This window comes from Nerophis lumbriciformis, linkage group LG16 (genome assembly GCF_033978685.3).
Source record: "Nerophis lumbriciformis linkage group LG16, RoL_Nlum_v2.1, whole genome shotgun sequence".
Classification (NCBI taxonomy): Eukaryota; Metazoa; Chordata; class Actinopteri; order Syngnathiformes; family Syngnathidae; genus Nerophis; species Nerophis lumbriciformis.
In genome coordinates this window covers 29,660,741-29,684,346 of record NC_084563.2, presented here as the reverse complement: position 1 = coordinate 29,684,346, position 23,606 = coordinate 29,660,741, and the positions used below count along the sequence as shown (strand labels likewise).

Sequence of the window (23,606 nt, the reverse complement as noted above, 5' to 3'; positions counted from 1 at the left end):
ACTTTTCACAGTAACGCATTACTTTTTGGTGTAAGTAACTGAGTTAGTAACTGAGTTACTTTTGAAATAAAGTAACTAGTTACTGGTTTTCAGTAACTAACCCAACACTGTAAATGAATGATCCCCTCCATTTGGTCCAGTGAAAAGTAGCTGGCCTGCAGAAAAGGTGTGGCCACCCCTGATATAGAATATATTGAAAAGAATAAGTCACCTTATCCATAGCCACCTGTGGGTTGGACTCTTCAATGCCCAGCTCCCTTCGCTGCTCTGCCCTCACTTCTGCATAGCTGCAGAGACGAGAAGGAAGGAAGAGCTTCCTCACTCTTATTGGTCACTTCATTCAAATGGTCCGTAGAAACGAGGCTTGGAAATACCTGACGACTGTGTGTGTGCAGACAATGAACTCGGGCCGAGAGTTCCACTGGTGGTAGGTGATGTAGTAGTGCGTCTGCAGCCATATCCACTGCTGACCTTTGGTCAGGAAGCGGTAGTAGCAAGACTTCCCTTTGCCGTATTGCATCACTGGGTGAGGAGGAGACACAGGAACTGGGGTTTATGAAACTCTTTCAACAGTGCAGCACAATGAACGTAGAAGTCCTCCCTTACAGTGTTCGTGACACTTGGCAAGCGTCTCCAGGTCGTCCACATGGTAATAGTCGTAACCGGAAGTTCCCAGAACCTCAAACGGCAGGTAGCCTATGATGGGTGGAGCTCTGAAGAGGAGAAATGCTATCACTCACGTGAAACTGATTTATCGTAAATTACGGACTACAAGCCGCTACTTTTTCCCAACGCTTTGCACCCGGCAGCTTATAAAACAGTGCAGCTACCTTTTGGATTTGTCTTCGCTAATGGCCATAAAGAAAGTAGTTCTTATTAAACACATGCAAATATACTTAAATGGTGGATTATTGTGTTTTAACTATGGCGCCATCTTTTGGACGAGTTCTATCACTGCAGGGTGAACGTCTAAAAGTGGTTCCTGTGGTTTGAACCGGATGTAGAGGTGTCGTTCTGTGCGTTTCTACTGGTATGGATTCTTCATTCATCACTCCGTAGCAAAGTTTGTAAGTTTAACAATATAACTAAAACAATTCTTGCCAACTAAAGCGTCCCATGTGTGATGTCTGTAGGAGTGTTTTCATGCATATTTGTTCTGTTTTCTAATCAAACACATGCAAAGATAATTAAATGGTGGGTTATTGTGTTTTAACTATGGCGCCATCTTTTGGACGAGTTCTATCACTGCAGGGTGAACGTCTAAAAGTGTTTCCTGTTGTTTAAACCGGATGTAGAGGTGCCGCTCTGTCTTCTAATCATCCATAGCGTTTCTACTGGTATGGATTCTTCATTCATCACTCCGTAGCAAAGTTTGTAAGTTTTACAATAAAACTAAAACAATGTGTGTTTTCATGCATATTTGTTCTGTTTTCTAATCAAACACATGCAAAGATAATTAAATGGCGTGTTATTGTTTTTTAACTACGGCGCCATCTTTTGGACGAGTTCTCCTACTGCGGGTGCTGCTGGGTGAACGTCTAAACGTGTTTCCTGTTGTTGGCTCAGCATCAAGGGTTGGAATTGGGGGTTAAATCACCAAAAATGATTCCCCGGGCGTGGCCACCGCTGCTGCTCACTGCTCCCCTCACCTCCCGGGGGGGGTGATCAAGGGTGATGGGTCAAATGCAGAGAATAATTTCGCCACACCTCGTGTGTGTGTGACAATCATTGCTACTTTAACTTTAACTTAAAGCTTTGAACCGGATGTCGAGGTGCCGTTTTGTCTTCTAGCCGTCCAAAGCGTTTCTACTTGTACTGTTTCTTCATTCATCACTCCAAGCAACATTTGTAAGTTTTACAATATAACTATAACAATTATTACTTACAAAAGCGTCCCATGTGTGATGTCTGTAGGAGTGTTTTCATGCATATTTGTACCTGCTATAGTAATGTAATGAACCTTGTTTTGTTAGCATTAGCTAATATGTTAACTAGGGATGTCCGATATTATCGGCCGATAAATGCTTTAAAATGTAATATCGGAAATTATCGGTATCGGTTTTGTTATTATCGATATTGGTTTTTTTTGTTTGTTTTTTTATTAAATCAACATAAAAAACACAAGATACACTTACAATTAGTGCACCAACCCAAAAAAACTCCCTCCTCCATTTACACTCATTCACACAAAAGGGTTGTTTCTTTCTGTTATAAATATTCTGGTTCCTACATGATATATCAATATATATCAATACAGTCTGCAGGGATACAGTCCGTAAGCACACATGATTGTGCGTGCTGCTGGTCCACTAATAGTACTAACCTTTAACACTTCATTTTACTCATTTTCATTCATTACTAGTTTCTTTGTAACTGTTTTATATTGTTTTACTTTCTTTTTTATTCAAGAAAATGTTTTTAATTTAATTATCTTATTTTATAATTTTTTTTAAAAAGGACCTTATCTTCACCATACCTGGTTGTCCAAATTAGGCATAATAATGTGTTAATTCCACGACTGTATATATCGGTATCGGTTGATATCGGTATCGGTAATTAAGAGTTGGACAATATCGGAATATCGGCAAAAAGCCATCATCGGACATCCCTAATGCTAACACGTTTGCGAGTGTCTGTGTTAGTATTATTAACTTACAATGGCATTCTTTTTGTAATGTTTCACTTTCACACATTCCTCAGTAAATTCAGTCTGTTTAGCTGATTGGAGAGCTAGTTTCCGCAGCTAGTGACTTCTGTTTTGTTTGATCTGCCGTTTTACTGCCGTGTTACAGACGCAATTAAAGTATGTCAAAAAACGATCATACATTATTTCTGTGTAAATAACTAATTTCACAACGTATACAGCAGGGGTGCTCATTACGTCGATCGCGAGCTACCGGTCGATCTCGGAGGGTGTGTCAGTCGATCACCGGTCGATCTCGGAGGGTGTGTCAGTCGATCACCAGCCAGGCATTAAAAAAATAGTCCTAAAAATGAGCGATCATAAATCTTCACTATGACGTCACTTGATTGACATTCACGGCACCCGAGGGTCTTCTGAGATGACGCTGGCTGCTGCCAGCTCATTAAAATTACCGACTGGAAGGCGAGAAACACTTTATTTCAACAGACTCTGGCGCCGTACCTGTCGTCAAAACTCCGAAGACCGACTGCACAGTTGCGCTAACAAAACAAGAGTCTCAGAAAGCTGGCGTGCACAAGCTAGCAAGCTACGGAGTTTGCCGACAATGTATTTCTTGTAAAGTGTATACAAAGGAGTACGGAAGCTGGACAAATAAGATGCCAAAAACCAACCACTTTCATGTGGTATTGGACAGAAAGGAGGATTTTTTTCTCCTCCATTCGAAGATGCGGACGTTTTTAGCACCACTGTCTGATTCCAATCAACGCAAGTCATCAGAATCAGGTAATACACCAACTTATATTCTTGTCTTCATGAAAGGAAGGAATCTATATGTGTTAAACATGCCTGTATTATCTTTAAACACCGTAACTTGTTAACAATATTAACTATATGTGTTAAACATGCTTGCATTATCTTTAAACACCTTTAACTTATTAACAATATTAACTATATGTGTTAAACATGCTTGTATTATCATTAAACACCTTTATCTTGTTAACAATATTAACTATATGTGTTAAACATGCTTGTATTATCTTAAAACACCTTTAACTTATTAATAATATTAACTATATGTATTAAACATGCTTGTATTATCATTAAACACCTTTAACTTGTTAACAATATTAACTATATGTATTAAACATGCTTGTATTATCTTTAAACACCTTTAACTTGTTAACAATATTAACTATATGTATTAAACATACTTGTATTATCATTAAACACCTTTAATTTATTAACAATATTAACTATATGTATTAAACATTCTTGTATTATCATTAAACACCTTTAATTTATTAACAATATTAACTATGTGTTAAACATGATTGCATTATCATTAAACACCTTTAATTTATTAACAATATTAACAATATGTGTTAAACATGCTTGCATTATCATTAAACACCTTTAACTTATTAACAAAAACATATATTTCATAAATAAGTAAATATAAATCATATATATGAATGAGGTAGATCCCCACGACTTGATCAATTGAAAAGTAGCTCGCCTGCAGAAAAAGTGTGAGCACCCCTGGTATACAGTATATCTGCGGCTTATTGTCTGCTGCGGCTAATATATGGAAACTTGTATGTGTTATTTTTTTTATTGAGTGGGTGCGGCCTATAAAAACTGGTGCGCTCTAAAGTCCCGGGAAATACGGTAGACTCATTCCACACATATACTGTACAAGCTTGTTTACCTGTGGTCTAGGAATAGGAACTTCCATTCCAGACTGTGTCTGGATGTGAATTCTTCATTGGGCTCTTCTACTGTACACATTTCCTATGAATAGAAACATCACTTTAGCACACAAAGATCTGTTCCAAGTGAGATTTTGGGTGAAGGTGTCAGAGTCTACCTTAATAAACTGAGGCTTGGTGAGCCGTACAGTGGCCACAAAGCACACCTGGTCGTCAAAGGCAGGCTGCAGCGAGCGCTGTAACACACCTGCCAGACCGTTCCTCGTCACATTGGGAACTAGGAGAGAGCAACAAGCGTGTTGGGGGAAGTTGCTAAGTCTGAACCAGTCAAATGATATGAAAAGGGATTTACAAAAGCCAAAAGCAGTGAAGTTGTCACGTTGTGTAAATGGTAAATAAAAAGAGAATACAACAAATCCTTTTCAACTTATATTCAATTGAATAGACTGCAAAGACAAGATATTTCATGTTCACACTGAGAAACTTTGGGATTTTTTGCAAATATTAGCTCATTTGGAATTTGATGCTTGCAACATGTTTCAAAAAGGCTGGCACAAGTGGCAAAAAAGACTGAGAAAGTTGAGGAATGCTCATCAAAGACTTACAGTTGCAATCAAAAGTGTACGTACACTTGTAAAGAACATCATGTCATGGCTGTCTTGAGTTTCCATTCATTTCTACAACTCTTATTTTTTTGTGATGTAGTGATTGGAGCACATACTTGTTGGTCACAAAAAACATTCATAAAGTTTGCTTCTTTTATGAAATTATTATGGCTCTACTGAAAATGTGAGCAAATGTGCTGGGTCAAAAGTATACATACAGCATATTTGCTTACATGTCCCTTGGCAAGTTTACCTGCAATAAGGCGCTTTTGGTAGCCATCCACAAGCTTCTGCTTGACCACTTGACCACAAAATTGCTGCAGTTCAGCTAAATGTGTTGCTTTTCTGACATGGACTTGTTTCTTCAGCATTGTCCACACGTTTAAGTCAGGACTTTGGGAAGGCCATTCCAAAACCTTCATTCTAGCCTGATTTGTTTCATCTGACCACAGAACTTTCCTCAAGAAGGTCTTATCTTTGTCCATGTGATGTCAGATGAAACAAAAATGGAGCTGTTTGGTCACAATACCCAGCAATATGTTTGAAGGAGAAAATGTAAGGCCTTTAATCCCAGGAACACCAAGCCTACCGTCAAGCATGGTGGTGATAGTATTATGCTCTGGGCCTGTTTTGCTGCCAATGGAACTGCTGCTTTAAATGGGACAATGAAAAAGGAGGATTACCTCCAAATTCTTCAGGACAAGCTAAAATCATCAGCCCGGAGGTTGGGTCTTGGGTGCAGTTGGGTGTTCCAACAGGACAATGACCCCAAACACACCTCAAAAGTGGTAAAGGAATGGCTAAATCAGGCTAGAATGAAGGTTTTAGAATGGCCTTCCCAAAGTCCTGACTTAAACGTGTGGACAATTCTGAAGAAACAAGTCCATGTCAGAAAAGCAACACATTTAGCTGAACTGCACCAATGTTGTCAAGAGGAGTGGTCAAGTGGTCAAGCAGAAGCATGTGGATGGCTACCAAAAGTGCCTTATTGCAGGTAAACTTGCCAAGGGACATGTAAGCAAATATTAACATTGCTGTATGTATACTTTTGACCCAGCACATTTTCAGTAGAGCCATAATAAATTCATAAAAGAAGCAAACTTCATGAATGTTTTTAGTGACCAACAAGTATGTGCGAGGGTCACCACTTTGTCGACAAATGCCTGAGCAAATTGTTTAAGAACAACATTTCTCAAGCAGCTATTGCAATGAATTTAGGGATTTCAACATCTACGGTCCATAATATCATCAAAAGGTTCAGAAAATCTGGAGAAATCACTGCACGTAAGCGGCATGGCCGGAAACCAACATTGAATGACCGTGACCTTCAATCCCTCAGACGGCACTGTATCAAAAACCGACATCGATCTCTAAAGGTTATCACCACATGGGCTCAGGAACACTTCAGAAAACCACTGTCACTAAATACAGTTGGTCGCTACATCTGTAAGTGCAAGTTAAAGCTCTACTATGCAAAGCCAAAGCCATTTATCAACAACATCCAGAAACGCCGCCGGCTTCTCTGGGCCCGAGATCATCTAAGATGGACTCATGCAAAGTGGAAAAGTGTTCTGTGGTCTGACGAGTCCACATTTCAAATTGTTTTTGGAAACTGTGGACGTCGTGTCCTCCGGACCAAAGAGGAAAAGAACCATCCGGACTGTTCTAGGGTGAAAGTGTAAAAGGTAGCATGTGTGATGGTATGGGGGTGTATTAGTGCCCAAGGCATGGGTAACTTACACATCTGTGAAGGCACCATTAATGCTGAAAGGTACATACAGCTTTTGGAACAACATATGCTGCCATCTAAGCGCCGTCTTTTTCATGGACTCCCCTGCTTATTTCAGCAAGACAATGCCAAGCCACATTCAGCACGTGTTACAACAGCGTGGCTTCGTAAAAAAAGAGTGCGGGTACTTTCCTGGCCCGCCTGCAGTCCAGACCTGTCTCCCATCAAAAATGTGTGGCGCATTATGAAGCGTAAAATACGACAGCGGAGACCCCGGACTGTTGAACGACTGAAGCTCTACATAAAACAAGAATGGGAAAGAATTCCACTTTCAAAGCTTCAACAATTAGTTTCCTCAGTTCCCCAATCATTTATTGAGTGTTGTTAAAAGAAAAGGTGATGTAACACAGTGGTGAACATGCCCTTTCCCAACTACTTTGGCACGTGTTGCAGCCATGAAATTCTAAGTTAATTATTATTTGCAAAAAAAAAATAAAGTTTATGAGTTTGAACATCAAATATGTTGTCTTTGTAGTACAATCAATTGAATATGGGTTGAAAAGGATTTGCAAATCATTGTATTCCGTTTATATTTACATCTAACACAAATTCCCAACTTATATGGAAATGGGATTTGTAGACTGCCCTGCCTGTAGTCCAGACATTGAAAAGACAATGCCAAGCCAGGTGTTACAACAGCGTGGCTTCATAGTAAAGGAGTGCGGGTACGAGACTGGCCTGTCTGTAGTCCAGACCTGGTGCAATATGAAGGCTAAAATATGAGAAGGGAGACTGTTGAACAACTTAAGCTGTACATCAAGCAAGAATGGGAAAGAATTCCACTTCAAAAATGTGTCTTCTCAGTTCCCAAACCTTTACTGAGTGTTGTTAAAAGGAAAGGCCATGTAACACAGCGGTAAAAATGCCCCTCTGACAACTTTTTTGCAATGTGTTGCTGCCATTAAATTCTAAGTTCATGATTATTTGCAAAAATAAAAAAAAGTTTCTCAGTGTGAACATGAAATATCTTGTCTTTGCAGTCTATTCAATTGAATATAAGTTGAAAATGATTTGTTGTATTCTCTTTTTATTTACCATTTACACAACGTGACAACTTCACTGCTTTTGGCTTTTGTAGTACAAACATTAAAAAAGTGTCCTACCATTGTTGAGCGACTTGAAGTTGCCAATGAAGCTCACATATTCATAGACTGGAGATTCTTTCGGGTCGATGGACCCTCGCAGCATGTGACAACAGAATTCCATGTAGTTCTTACCTAGAGGGGAACATGTGGTTAGTATTAACTATATTACTTCACAGAAATAACTCTCATATCCTTACTGACATTTAAGCAAAAAAAAAAAGGTTATGGAAATTGGTCATCCACAATTAGTAAAAGTTCTTAGTAGTGTAAACTGCCATGTTGCATACAAACAGACATCTTGTCTTACTAACTCTTTAAATAATCAGACGTGACGGTCTCCAGGTCGTTGGGGTGTGTCGACAGGGCTTTGTACACGTCTGAGTGTTCACCAACTGGCAGGAAATTTAGCAGATTCTGGTCCACCAAGTCCGCCTAGAAATGAAACAAAAATACAACAAACTTTCACATGTTCCCTGTCTATTCGTCAGCTGAGCAAATGCTGACATTCCCTGCAAGGTAGTAGTTGTTGGCACAGGTTGTAGTTGTTGCTGATGGAACTAGTGTACCAGATTTAAATTAGGAAAAAATAAAAGACCCAGTGCACGCAAGAAGGGTTTCAAAAAGTGTGGGAAAAAAGAGAGATAAAGCGACCAAAGTTTCCCAGTAATAACTAGTAATGACTAGTAAGAAAAAAACACGGGTGTAGAAAGCTGCAATCATTACAAAATACAGCAAAATGATATAATGTAACAAGAAAAAGATATGTTGATACTAATCTAGTCTTTAAATACAGTGGAACCTTGACGTACAGACTTTTAGATGGAGTCAAATATGTCTCTGTGTACATAACGCTTCATTCGTTCATTTTGTGTCACGCCTGCAGGCAAACAGTAGGGCACAGCATTTTTGGGGCGGCAGAGCCCTCCATGTCATTTGCTGCAGTCACTTACTTGTCAGTGCTTTTCACGTTTTTAAATGTTTATTATTGTAGCACTATGGTTCTGAAAGTTAAGGATTTTTGTGATTTATGATAGTTTGTGATGGTACCAAAGTGTGCGCGTGTTGGCAGAGCAGCGCATACAGGACAGTTAAGCTTGTCGTTGTTGTTGTTTGGGCTTGTTAATAAAGATAAAGTTAATCCATTACCTCCTTGTTATGTTTGTTTGATATGCAGTGCTATAACGCGCTTTATATTGTGTTCAAAGTGTACAAACTTTCACTAAAATATGGACTTTCGTTGAGGCTGGAACCAATTATTCATATATACATTGTTTCTTATGGAGAAATTTGTCTCACTATACAAACCTTTTGATTCACGAACCCCTTTCAAGAACCGATTAAGTTCGTAAATCGAAGTTCCACTATATCTCTATACATTTATTTTAGTCTTTTAAAAATTGTGTGTGTCATTGTACGATGATGTCATATTGACAATGCCAGGCCCCCACATAGATTGCCAATCTGTGGGAAACGCTGACCCGCCATTGCTAATGAGTGAATGTATGAGTGAATACTCACAGGAAGATGTTCCAGTAATGAGGTAACACTCTCTGACACGTAAAGGATGTTCCCATCAGTCATTATTGCTATGAAGAAGCCGTCCAAAGCCTGATCATGTCAGAGAAAAAACACATTGTGTCCTGTCAACCCAATACATGTATTGAGAATATGAATAAAGTTAAGATATCTGACCTCCAACATAAGCTGGGTAAACTCTTCATTGCTAAGAAATGGAGGCTTCCAGTCCTGTCTGATCTCACTAGACTCAGACTGGGCAGCAATTTCTGATGGGGGAGGAGAAAATATACATTTAAGAGAGGAAACATATTTGAGAGAGGAAACATATTTGAGAGAGGAAACATATTTGAGAGAGGAAACATACTTGAGAGAGGAAACATATTTAGGAGAGGAAACATATTTGAGAGAGGAAACATATTTAGGAGAGGAAACATTGAAGAGAGGAAACATATTTAAGAGAGGAAACATATTTAAGAGAGGAAACATATTTGAGACAGGTAACATTTGAGAGAGGAAACATATTTAAGAGAGGAAACATTTGAGAGAGGAAACATTTAAGAAAGGAAACATTTGAGAGAGGAAACATATTTGAGAGAGGAAACATATTTGAGAGAGGAAACATATTTGAGAAAGGAAAAATAGTATTTAAGAGAGGAAACAAATTTGAGAAAGGAAAAATAGTATTTAAGAGAGGAAAGACATTTGAGAAAGGAAAAATAGTATTTAAGAGAGGAAACATATTTGAGATAGGAAACATATTTGAGACGGGTAACATTTGAGAGAGGAAACATATTTAAGAGAGGAAACATTTGAGAGAGGAAACATTTAAGAAAGGAAACATTTGAGAGAGGAAACATATTTGAGAAAGGAAAAATAGTATTTAAGAGAGGAAACAAATTTGAGAAAGGAAAAATAGTATTTAAGAGAGAAAACATATTTGAGAGAGGAAACAGGGAAAGAGCAGTAAGAAGGAGACAATAATCAAAAGGCAACAAAGAAATATCACAAGATGTGAGTTAACAAAATGTGTTGATAGTGCAAGGTAAAGTGTGAGCTACACAGAATAGTAGATACCACTGAAGAAGATAAGACAAAAAGGTTGTGGTAGTAAAAGTGAAAAGTAATAGCTGACAACAAACAAATAGCGTCATAAAACGTGATAACACGCCCAGCTTGAAGTTGTATAATGAAAGCAAACAGTGTCAAAATGAGTTTTAAACTCTGTCACGGGTTAAGCAGAAACAGGAAGTGAGGCGACCTGACCTTTGTGTTTACACAGAAAGTCGATACTTTTCTGCAGGATAGTGGACTTGTCCATCTTTCTGGTGTTGCCTGGCAACATGGTGCCAAGTTCCTTGATGAGGACATTAAACTGGTCTCGCCGCTTCTTCTCTGACTTGTTACGGGACACGCTGCAATTGAAAGACAGGCATAATTACACACTGGCCTTTTTGGGACATTGGCGAATTCCTTTTTCTCTTCTACCTACCGTTTTGCTTTGTCCTTTTCATCTTCTTCCATCAACCCATCAAAGATGCTACAATCATCCCTGGGCCAGAGGAAAAAACACATTCCATTCAGGTTTTGTGGGTGTGTTTACAGTGCAAACACTTGTTGGTGGCTTGAAAGCAGATACTGTATGCACTGTTAATAATAGCTAATGCTTGATGGTGGCTAATGACAGAATTGCTACACGCCAGAGGCAGGTTTATTTTTGGGTCACATAAAAAGAGAGCGAGGCAGAGAGAGACGGAATGTGCTGAGCTCGCCAAGGAGGTTACTAGTGCGTTTGTAAAAACCAAGGCGTCATCTCGGGCTGTCTGGCCTCCGCTCATATGACAAATGGAATCCTTCCATGACTTCAGCACTGTCAAACGTGACTTAAAAAAGGTTTATTTGTGTCAAGATATATCAGTCTAAAAGCAGTATGGTCTGGTGGATGTGTTTCAGACATGTCAGACGAGGAACATTTGCAAAATTTGACATTTCTGAGAAGGAATAGGACGGAACATAGCTTATTTAATTATACACCCTGCTCGTAACTGTTTAACACAGGGATGCCCAAAGCGTGTGATTTGAACTTAATGAATATGGCTGAAAATAACCCGCAGTCTGAGGGACTAGGAGGTTGCCCGAAGCTCCTGGTTTTTCAGCAATTGAACATGCCAAAAAAAGCATCATTTAAAGATGTTTTATTGTTTAAAGGATTGAAAAATGATCAACAGAGTTGACATAAATACATACCACATTCACCGAAATGAACCATTATGTCTGTTTCAGTCACTATGTTATTTAGTCTCTACAGTAATTATGATCACATCCACAGGAACCACATGGGTTAGCCTACTCTCTACAGTATTTACAACCTTACTAGTGTTCACTTCACAGCCACAGATGGTTCATCTAGTTATTGACATTATTTACACATTACTATGTCTGTTTCAGTCACTATGTTACCGTATTTAGTCACTACAGTAATTATGTTCACATCCACAGGAACCACATGGGTTAGCCTACTCTATACAGTATTTACAACCTTACTAGTGTTCACTTCACAGCCACAGATGGTTCATCTAGTTATTGACATTATTTACACATTACTATGTCTGTTTCAGTCACTATGTTATTTAGTCACTACAGTAATTATGTTCACATCCACAGGAATCACATGGGTTAGCCTACTCTATACAGTATTTACAACCTTACTAGTGTTCACTTCACATCCACAGATGGTTCATCTAGTTATTGACATTAATTACACATTACTATGTCTGTTTCAGTCACTATGTTATTTAGTCACTACAGTAATTATGTTCACATCCACAGGAACCACATAGGTTAGCCTACTCTATACAGTATTTATAACCTTACTAGTGTTCACTTCACAGCCACAGATAGTTCATGTAGTTATTGACATTATTTACACATTACTATGTCTGTTTCAGTCACTATGTTATTTAGTCACTACAGTAATTGTGTTTACACCCACAGGACCCACATGGGTTAGCCTACTCTATACAGTATTTACAACCTTACTAGTGTTCACTTCACAGCCAGAGATGGTTCATCTAGTTATTGACATTATTTACATATTACTATGTCTGTTTCAGTCACTATGTTATTGAGTCACTACAGTAATTATGTTCACATCCACAGGAACCACATGGGTTAGCCTACTCTATACAGTATTTACAACCTTACTAAGTCATCACATGTCTGCCACAATGATGTGTGTTCTTGAGTGTGTATTCCACATCTTCCATGTCGAGAGCAGTTTTGATTTGGGTTTACATGGTAAACAAGTCAAATTAATGTTTTATCCAGACGCATACATTTGTCCGAATGTGGCCGAGTAGTAGTAGGAGTAGTTCCCTTCATGGTTCCATGACCTGCCCTATCTTGCCTCTGATTGGCCCGTCCATGTTTTGCCCTAATCTTAACCAATGGTGACTCATCATAGTAAACAACCAACCAATGATGGATGTTCTTATACGTAAACCAACCAATCATCATTGATGTTTCCCCTATAGTTTGTCCCCTGCCCGTGGAGTTGCTTCGCTACGTAGCTTTTATTTTTAAGTTTATCATTTTTAATGGAAAACCGTAGTTTTTACCACTGGATTATTAAAAACTGTACTCATTACGGATGTTGGCAGGTATGGCAAACAGACGGGTCAAGATTTTAACACACATTGTAGGTCGGGAAGAACGGAAAATCATTTTTAATATTTTTACAGAGATAAAAAAGACGGATTTCTGACTATAGAGAGAAAAATCACATTCCTGCCAAAGTGGCCTGTCGAGCAAATGTTTTACATATTCATAATGACCTCTTTCAAGCTGCACAATCGCCAGAAATGTTCCTGTTAAATCATCCGTGCTACCGTTTTTCCATTTACAGTATTGCACTGTAAAAACAGGAAATGCAGATTTGACAGTAAAAAAAGTAGCAGCTCATTCGCCAGAATTTTGCTGTAAAAATAAGAGTGGTACTGTTTTTCAGTGTACTGCTGGGTTGCAATCACGCGACCTCCAGGCACTTCTGGGTTTCAGGCGATGGCCTCCAGTACCATTAGGCTCCTGTTTATTTATTATTTGCATCAGTGCAAATCATGGCGTTTGAAAGGTCTAAATGCAAATATGTAAATGATCATGAAAACATATTTAAAGGAGCCATATGTAATAATGTCATGTCAAGTCATCATTACATGGCCCTGATATGTCAAAAGGCATTAATAAATCATCTTCTTTTCCAATAACTGATAACAGGAGTTCAGCCGGGATATGCTCATTTCAAAATTAGATTTTCAGCCCCAAAATATTGTTATTGTTTTCAATTCGATGTCCCGCCCTCCACCGTTTGACCAATTAGAAAGTCTGTGAGTGTCACATCCAGGTTGCCATCTTGGTCTGGCTACTGCCACTGGTAAAGTTACTAAACATGTCAGACCTTAGTACATCTAAAAGTTACCATTCTCAACTTATTCATGACAAAGCCAGGAACAAAACCAGGAGTTGTGTCAGGGATGCCTTTGAAAGATGGAGACCATTGAAGGTTTTTTCATCTGACGCCAAACTTGCTCATTTCCTCCTTGATAGGTAAGTCAGGCATTTACCTTTTCTTATTACTTGTAATAAATGGAAATGGACATTTGGTATGTAAATTATATTGTCCAATACAGTCTATGGTCTTGTCTAACAAAGCCAGTATGTTCCTGCAACCAATGTTAGCATCCACATACAGGTTAGTTAACCTGTATGTGGATGTGTCATCCAACTGACAGGGCAACATATATTTAGTACAAATAAAAGCTATGCGGATATGCGTAGTGTCAGTGCATATTTCCTTCTCAATATGCTGATACGCTGAGGAAATGGGTTCCAACATTAGTCATCATGGCAATGTGAAAGGTATGGAGACCGCCACATCACATGATAAAATAATTCCTCATTGGTGTTTGCATATTGTGGACTACATGTACCAAGTTAAATGGCAATCTGAAAGGTTTGAAACAGTAGCCTATAGGCATACCTTGGTAAAATGTCTCCTCTTTAGTTTTGGGCATGCTCTACTTATTTTCACCAGTATAACCATTGCTAGCGTTGGTTGTAGTTGATTTTAGTCTTTGTTTCCTGATGGTGCTGACAATATCCATATGATTGTTGTCATATTGTACACAGGCATGGCGTACTTCTTCCTGAAAATAGCGTAATTTCTGTGTCAAATGTGTTGGTTAGAGATTTGTTACTGACAAAACGCTTGTCTATTCAGCTATTATGGTCCCAGCACCTCAACCCCTAGTAAGAGGCAGTGGAAGATTGAAGTTCCTTGGAGTAGACCAGTCCATCCATATCTGGCAACCTCAGTCATTGAGAGAGGGAGGGGACGAGAGAATTTTGACCGTGATTGCAGTACCATTTCTGGCCACATTATTACATATGGCTCCTTTAAAACAGGATAAAAGGGATTTTTACACTCTTGAGGAAAATATTTTTTGAAGGATTTAAACCAGGGATTTCCAACATGCGGTTCAACATAGGTTCAATCCGGCACGCAAGATGACTTTGCGAAATATAAAATTGAGCTGCATTTTTGAATTACAGAAAATCAATGGAATAGGAATGGTGAAAATCTTATCAATTGCCATCGCTGGTGATAAAGCAGAGAAAATACTGTGTACTTAAAAGACAAAAATGTAATTCTTGCTGTGTGAGTGCTGACCTGGTTGTTTCTAGGGCATGTACTGTATGTACACAACTCTTGTGTTATGATCACTGGGGACACACGGCTTGCAACGTACCCTATGCTTGATGTCATGGTGGCTGCTGATCAGGGCTGTGGATGTGGTGACTGGCTCTTTTGGCGTGAGGTAGGCATTTGGAAGTCCACCTTGGAGGGAAGGGCGGGGGGAAAAAAATGAGACGGACTGGACATAAAGGAAACACAAAGCATACTTCTGATTCATATTGGACGGAAATGACCTGCAGTCATGAAGAGCTTTTAATGTCAACGCATTGGAGACGAGCAACAACAAAAAATAACACAGTTAGCTACTCGTTTGGATTCTTCATTCATCCCTCCAAGCAACGTTTGTAAGTTTTACAATATAACTAAAATACATTCTTACTTACTAAAGTGTCCCATGTGTGATGTCTGTAGGAGTGTTTTCATGCATATTTGTACGTGCTACTGTAATGTATTCACGCTAGTGTCGTTAGTGTTAGCTAATATGCTAAGACGTTTACAAGTGTCCTTGTTAATATTATCAACTTACATTGGCATTATTTTTTTATTATGATTGTTTTGTTTTCCTGAAACGTCACACTGGCGATATTGAGTCTGTTTAGCTTATTGGAGAGCTAGCTTCCGCATCATACGCCCTCGTGGAGCAGAGAAGTAGCGACATGGATAACGTTAGCTTAGTGGTGCTAGCGGAGCAATGCGAGTGTTAATACGAGAGAGAGAAGGTGCGAATCTGGTAACAAATGAAGGAAGAATTAATTCCCAAGAAAAACAGCAGGGGGTCCATCGTCTGGCGGTGGTTTGGCTTCAAGCGGGAAGATGTTGAACAGACAACCGTAATATGTCAAGTAAGCGTTGCTACAAAAAGAAGCAGCACTACTAATTTGTAGCATCATTTGAAAAGTCACCCGCTAGAGAATGAAGAGTGCTTGAAACTCCGCATGTCAACATCTCCGGCCGGTGCCACACCCAACAAAACGCCGAAGCAACCGGCACTGACCCAATTGAGCCTGGCGTCTTCCATTTCCAGATCAACACCGTATGAAAAAAATAGTCAACAACAGAAGGAGATAACGTCCGCAGGAACCTACCACATAGTGAAGGACATACACTATTTGATTAACTATTATGCAGCTCATTTTTATTGGACACTTTTTGAAATATCTTGTGTGACATCATGCACAAAAGTGCACTTTATTTGTTTTAAACTATTGTAGTGGCGTTCTGTACAAAAAGTGCACTTTAATTTAGTGTTGTTTTGATATGTCATCTTAGTGACATCATGCACAAAAGTGCACTAATAGCTTGTTTTAAAATGTCTCTGACATTCTTGCACTTTCTGTTTTGAAATGACATGAATGTTTGTGCAACTGCTTAATAACTGTTTAATAAATACAGTATTGGTCAATTGAGTTGTGATTTCCCTCTCTGCATGAAAGTTTAAAAGTAGCATATATTAATGCAGTATGAAGAAGAATGTTTTAATGTAGACACATAGAATCATCATACTGCTGTGATTATATGCATCAAGTGTTCATTCAAGGCTAAGGCAAAATATCCACATATATATGGTGTATCGTGACATGGCCTAAACATATCCACATATTAATAAAAGGCCATATCGTCCAGCCCTAATTAACATTGCTGTATGTATACTTTTGACGTAGCCCATTTGCTCACATTTTCAGTAGAGCCATAATAAATTCATAAAAGAAGCAAACTTCATGAATGTTTTTTGTGACCAACAAGTATGTGCTCCAATCACTACATCACAAAAAAATAAGAGTTGTAGAAATGATTGGAAACTCAAGACAGCCATGACATTATGTTCTTTACAAGTGTATGTACACTTTTGACCATGACTGTATATATATGGAAAATTATTTTATCCCCTAAAATTTAGTGGGTGCGGCTTGTATACCAGTGCGCCCTATAGTCTGAAAAATACATTTGGCCAGCAGGTGTTTTTTTGTGCTGAAGCATGCATGAAGTTTTGAGAAATTCTCAAAGCAGTTAGCTCAAGTGGTTCAATGTTCAGTCTGTGGAACGCTCTCCCTGACCACCTGAGGGCACCGCAGACTGTGGATGCTTTTAAAAAAGGCTTAAAAACCCTTCTTTTTAAAAAAAGCCTTTTTTTAGATTTATGCGTGCTAGTTCTGGCTATTAGGCTGTTCTAGTTTTTATTTGTATTCATTTATTTTAGTATCTTTTTTTTTTTTTTAATACACTGTAGCACTTAGAGGTTGTTTGCTCAATGTAAAGTGCTTTTACGAATAAAATCTATTATTATTATTATTATTATTATTAATGCCTCGTGATGCTTCATCTGACCATCACCACTTGGAGGCATGTTTTTGTTTTCATTACAAAATCTGCTTAAGTGGCCTACTATTTTTCTAAATATTTTGTGTATTTTTGCGCAGTAGCACTCACCCCACTGCAGCTCATGCACGGCGTGAGTTAATGTCTTTTCTCAGGGCTTGCTGGAGGAAACGGTTTGGGGTCAATTCTGATGCCAAAGTCATCAGGGGTCACCAGACCACAGGAAAGCCATGGTGGTCATGGAAACCTAAAAAAAAAACACACACACACAAGGTCAGTCCCAGGTCATCATTTATTGGAATATTCAGATGACAGGAAGGGGAATTGTAAAACAAGACTTGTTTCCCTTAGAGTACTTTAGTTACTGAACATTAAATGTGGTTCTGAGCGACACACAAGTACAGTACAACTCAATGTACAGTACAGCAGTGGTTAGTCACACTTATAGACAGACTGCTGTCTTGTGAACATATTTTAAAGCACAGTGACCCAGTTATGGGAAGAAGAAAAACAAAACAGGATGATTCAGAACTGTCAACTCACTCACTGGAATGCCCTTTTGACGCTGGCGGAGTTACTCAGGCTGTCCTTTTGTGTGGGAGCCACACCTCACCTGCAACACAAGACACCCGTTCAAACACACACCTTGGAACCTGTGCATGCAAACACACGCACACACACACACACACACACACACACACGCACACACACACCTTGGAACCTGTGCATGCAAATCCTACACGCCAGACACAAACAAACAAGCTGAAAGTTGAGAAAACAGTAAATTGTGTGAATGTCAGAGAAAAAAAGAATTATGGTTGAAAACAACAAAAGAAGCAATTATAGATATAAACATCCCCATGACACTGCAGACTTGTCTTCTTGTGATCTGCATCACTTTAGTCTCGTGTCATCACTGTCAAAATGACTTTCTTCCATATGCGTCATGACAAAAATTGTAATATTTAAAAATGGATAGATTCTGATTGTCATACTCATACTGACTGGTATACCCACATAATACATACTCACACATAATAAATACTGACTGGTATACACACATAATAAATACTGAATGGTATACACACATAAATACTCACACATAATAAATACTGACTGATATACACACATAATACATACTCACACATAATAAATACTGACTGGTATACAAACATAATAAATACTGACTGGTATACACACATAATACATACTGACTGGTATACACACATAATAAATACTGACTGGTATACACACATAATAAATACTGAATGGTATACACACATAAATACTCACACATAATAAATACTGACTGATATACACACATAATACATACTGGATGGTATACACACATAATACATACCGACTGGTATACACACATAATACATACTGAATGGTATACACACATAATACATACTGAATTGTATAAACACATAATAAATACTGACTGGTATACACACATAATGCATACTGACTGGTATACACACATAATACATACTGACTGGTATACCCACATAATACATACTCACACATAATAAATACTGACTGGTATACACACATAATACATACTGACTGGTATACACACATAATAAATACTGACTGGTATACACACATAATACATACTGAATGGTATACACACATAATACAGACTGAATGGTATAAACACATAATAAATACTGACTGATATACACACATAATACATACTGGATGGTATACACACATAATACATACTGACTGGTATACACACATAATACATACTGAATGGTATACACACATAATACATACTGAATGGTATAAACACATAATAAATACTGACTGGTATACACACATAATACATACTCACACATAATAAATACTGACTGGTATACACACATAATACATACTGACTGGTATACACACATAAAACATACTGACTGGTATACACACATAAAACATACTGACTGGTATACACACATAATACATACTGACTGGTATACACACATAATACATACTGACTGGTATACACACATAATACATACTGACTGGTATACACACATAATACATACTGACTGGTACACACACATAATAAATACTAACACCTAGGGCTGGGCGATATATCGATATGCGCGATATATCGCGGGTTTGTCTCTGTGCGATATAGAAAATGACTATATGGTGATATTCGAGTATGCGTTCTCACGCAGTTGCTTTTAGCTGCGGGCATTAAACTACATGCTCTACTCGCTCTTTCCTGTCTCTCCTTCTCACAGACAGACAAGCGCAGCTTCTACACACGTCACATAATGTCACGTCATATGTCACATACTGTCACGTCATACGTCACATACTGTCACGTCATACGTCACATACGTATACGCCCTCGCGCAGCAGAGAGGTAGCAGCATGGCTAACGTTAGCTGTGATGCTAGCGGTAATACGAGAGAAAGAAGGTGCGAATCTGGTAACAAATGAAGGAAGAATTAATTCCCCGAAAAAACAGCAGGGGGTCCATCGTCTGGCGGTGGTTTGGCTTCAAGTGGGAATATGTCGAACAAACAACCGTAATTTGTCAAGTGTGGGGCAAAAGCGTTGCTATAAAAAGTAGCAGTAGCCTACTGCTAATATGTAGCATCATTTGAAAAGTCCCCTGCTAGTGAATGAAGAGTGCTCAATCCAATCCAATCCACTTTATTTATATAGCACATTTAAACAACAAAAATGTTTCCGAAGTGCTGCACAACAATATTAAAAACAATATTTATGTACTCTGCACGTCAACACCTCCGTTCGGTGCCACACGCCCACACTATCAAAATGCCGAGGCAAACATTTCCAGATCAACACCGTAAGAAAACATTTTTGATTTTTTTTAGTTGCGATTTCCTTCTCTGCATGAAAGTTTAAAAGTAGCATATATGAATGCAGTATGAAGAAGAATGTTTTAATGTAGACACATAGAATTATCATACTGCTGTGATTATATGCATCAAGTGTTCATTCAAGGCTAAGGCATAATATCCACATATATATGGTGTATCGAAAAATGGTCTTAAAATATCGCGATATTAAAAAAAGACCATATCGCCCAGCCCTAATATACACATATATATATATATATATATATATATATATATATATATATATATGTATGTATATATCAGTGACGTGCGGTGAGGTTGATGGCTGGTGAGGCACTGACTTCATCACAGTCAGATTTACAAACATATGAACCCTAAAGAGTATCTTATTCACCATTTGATTGGCAGCAGTTAACGGGTTATGTTTAAAAGCTCATACCAGCATTCTTCCCTGCTTGGCACTCAGCATCAAGGCTTGGAATTGGGGGTTAAATCACCAAAAATGATTACTGGGCGCGGCGCCGCTGCTGCCCACTGCTCCCCTCACCTCCCAGGGGGTGAGCAAGGGGATGGGTCAAATGCCGAGGACAAATTTCACCACACCTAGTGTGTGTGTGACAATCATTGGTACTTTAACTTGTTTATAGAAGTCTTCCTTATCTTTCTTCAGTTTTAAAAGTCTCTCTGTCTCGATGGAGATCTTCCTCTAAGTATTACCTCCTCCTTCGATTGAAAGTCCAGTTTAGAAAACTGTTTTATTTTAGATATGTAATCCTCCATGTTAAAAGTCCAGGCGAGAGGAAAAAATAAACGATCGCTAACTGTTGCTGCTTGTTGTCACTTCTTCTGCAGCCGAGTAGTCGCAAGAATGATCTCTGGGATCACTAGCGCCCTCTACCACCAGGAGGCGGGATTACTGCGAGCCTCACACAGTGCGTCTTCGCAGCAGTTTTATGATTGCTCAGCACAAGAAATACGTTACACACATACAGTTGTTGACAAAATACACTGTACATTATATACCTCAGCTAACTAAACTATGGAAATGTATAATATAATTCATATAGGACGGCGTGGCGCAGTGGAAGAGTGGCCGTGCGCGACCCGAGGGTCCCTGGTTCAATCCCCACCTAATACCAACCTCGTCATGTCCGTTGTGTCCTGAGCAAGACACTTCACCCTTGCTCCTGATGGGTGCTGGTAGCGCCTTGCATGGCAGCTCCCTCCATCAGTGTGTGAATGTGTGTGTGAATGGGTAAATGTGGAAGTAGTGTCAAAGCGCTTTGAGTACCTTGAAGGTAGAAAAGCGCTATACAAGTACAACCCATTTATTTATCATTTATAGCAATACGGTCTCACTGCACAGCAGGCCAGCAGTTAGCCCAGTCATTGCGCAATCCATGGTGAGGCTCAACTCAGTGACGTGCCTCAACTGGCTGCTGATCACCGCACCGTCTCTTCTCAGTATTTCAACGGCAAATGTGAAAATTCAGCGATTTTGAATAAAAATAATCTAAAACTGGTGAAGTTAAATGGAAAATAACTTTATAGTATAATCACTGGATACATATAACAATTAAAACATTTTTTTTTCTTTCTACATTTTTTTTCTTTCCATGATGGCACGTGAGGCCCTGCCTCACCTGCCTCCCTTGACTGCACGTCACTGATACATACATATATACATAAATACATATATATATATATATATATATATATATATATATATTTATATATATATATATATTTATGTATATATATATTTATATATATACACATATATGTATATATATGTATATGTGTATATATATATATATTTATATATATATATATATATATATATATATATATATATATATATATATATATATATATACATACACACACATATATATATATATATACACATATATGTGTATATATGTATATATATATATACACATATATGTGTATATATGTATATATATATGTATATATATATATATATATATATATATATATATATATATATATATATATTTATATATATATACACACACACACACGCCGTATTTTTCGTAGTATAAGTCGCTCCGGAGTATAAGTCGCACCGGCCGAAAAATGCATAATAAAGAATGAAAATAACATATATAAGTCGCACTGGAGTATAAGTCGCATTTTTTGGAGAAATGTATTTGATAAAAGTCAACACCAAGAATAGACATTTGAAAGGCAATTTAAAATAAATAAAGAATAGTGAACAACAGGCTGAATAAGTGTACGTTATATGAGGCATAAATAACCAACTGGTATGTTAATGTAACATATTATGGTAAGAGTCATTCAAATAACTATAACATATAGAACATGCTACTCCTCTCTGAGCTGCCACCTTAACGTGGTAGAGGAGTTTGCGTGTCCCAATGATCCTAGGAGCTATGTTGTCCGGGGGCTTTATGCCCCCTGGTAGGGTCTCCCAAGACAAACTGGTCCTAGGTGAGGGACCAGACAAAGAGCAGCTCGAAGACCTCCATGAAAGATAAAAACAAAGGACCCAGATTTCCCTCGCCCGGACGCGGGTCACCGGGGCCCCCCTCTGGAGCCAGGCCCGGAGGTGGGGCACGATGGCGAGCGCCTGGTGGCCGGGCCTGTCCCCATGGGGCCCGGCTGGGCACAGCCCGAAGAGGCAACGTGGGTCCCCCCTCCAATGGGCTCACCACCCATAGCAGGGGTCATAGAGGTCGGGTGCGATGTGAGCTGGGCGGCAGCCGAAGGCAGGGCACTTGGCGGTCCGATCCTCGGCTACAGAAGCTAGCTCTTGGGACGTGGAACGTCACCTCGCTGGGGGGGAAGGAGCCTGAGCTAGTGCGCGAGGTGGAGAAGTTCCGGCTAGATATAGTCGGACTCACTTCGACGCACAGCAAGGGCTCTGGAACCAGTTCTCTCGAGAGGGGCTGGACTCTCTTCCACTCTGGCGTTGCCGGCAGTGAGAGGCGACGGGCTGGGGTGGCAATTCTTGTTCCCCCCCGGCTCAGAGCCTGTACATTGGAGTTCAACCCGGTGGACGAGAGGGTACCTTCCCTCCGCCTTCGGGTGGGGGAACGGGTCCTGACTGTGGTTTGCGCTTACGCGCCAAACCGCAGCTCAGAGTACCCACCCTTTTTGGATTCACTCGAGGGAGTACTTGAGAGTGCTCCCCCGGGTGATTCCCTCGTTCTACTGGGAGACTTCAATGCTCATGTTGGCAGCGACAGTGAAACCTGGAGAGGCGTGATTGGGAAGAATGGCTGCCCGGATCTGAACCCGAGCGGTGTTTTGTTATTGGACTTTTGTGCCCGTCACAGATTGTCCATAACGAACACCATGTTCAAACATAAG

At 39.1% G+C, this 23,606-nt stretch overlaps 1 protein-coding gene across 6 annotated transcripts in view; it reads right to left on the bottom strand.

Annotated features, from left to right (window-relative positions):
* clockb (clock circadian regulator b) overlaps positions 1 to 23,606 on the bottom strand; it is a 74,081-nt gene that overhangs the window by 43,851 nt on the left and 6,624 nt on the right. For 4 of the 6 annotated variants that reach the window (XM_061976933.2, XM_061976937.2, XM_061976938.2 and 1 more), the window contains exons 2-15: positions 17,963 to 18,028; positions 17,527 to 17,662; positions 15,152 to 15,240; positions 10,840 to 10,899; positions 10,614 to 10,762; positions 9,525 to 9,616; positions 9,351 to 9,440; positions 8,144 to 8,264; positions 7,851 to 7,964; positions 4,512 to 4,630; positions 4,353 to 4,435; positions 607 to 713; positions 375 to 522; positions 212 to 287 (exon numbers count right to left, since the gene is read on the bottom strand). In XM_061976933.2, the coding sequence (XP_061832917.1) occupies positions 212 to 287; positions 375 to 522; positions 607 to 713; positions 4,353 to 4,435; positions 4,512 to 4,630; positions 7,851 to 7,964; positions 8,144 to 8,264; positions 9,351 to 9,440; positions 9,525 to 9,616; positions 10,614 to 10,762; positions 10,840 to 10,899; positions 15,152 to 15,168 (1,176 nt within the window). In that variant the 5' untranslated portion in view covers positions 15,169 to 15,240; positions 17,527 to 17,662; positions 17,963 to 18,028. Of the gene's footprint in view, positions 1 to 211; positions 288 to 374; positions 523 to 606; positions 714 to 4,352; positions 4,436 to 4,511; positions 4,631 to 7,850; positions 7,965 to 8,143; positions 8,265 to 9,350; positions 9,441 to 9,524; positions 9,617 to 10,613; positions 10,763 to 10,839; positions 10,900 to 15,151; positions 15,278 to 17,526; positions 17,663 to 17,958; positions 18,029 to 23,606 lie in introns of all 6 variants that reach the window. The other 2 variants (XM_061976934.2, XM_061976935.2) reach the window with 2 other exon arrangements.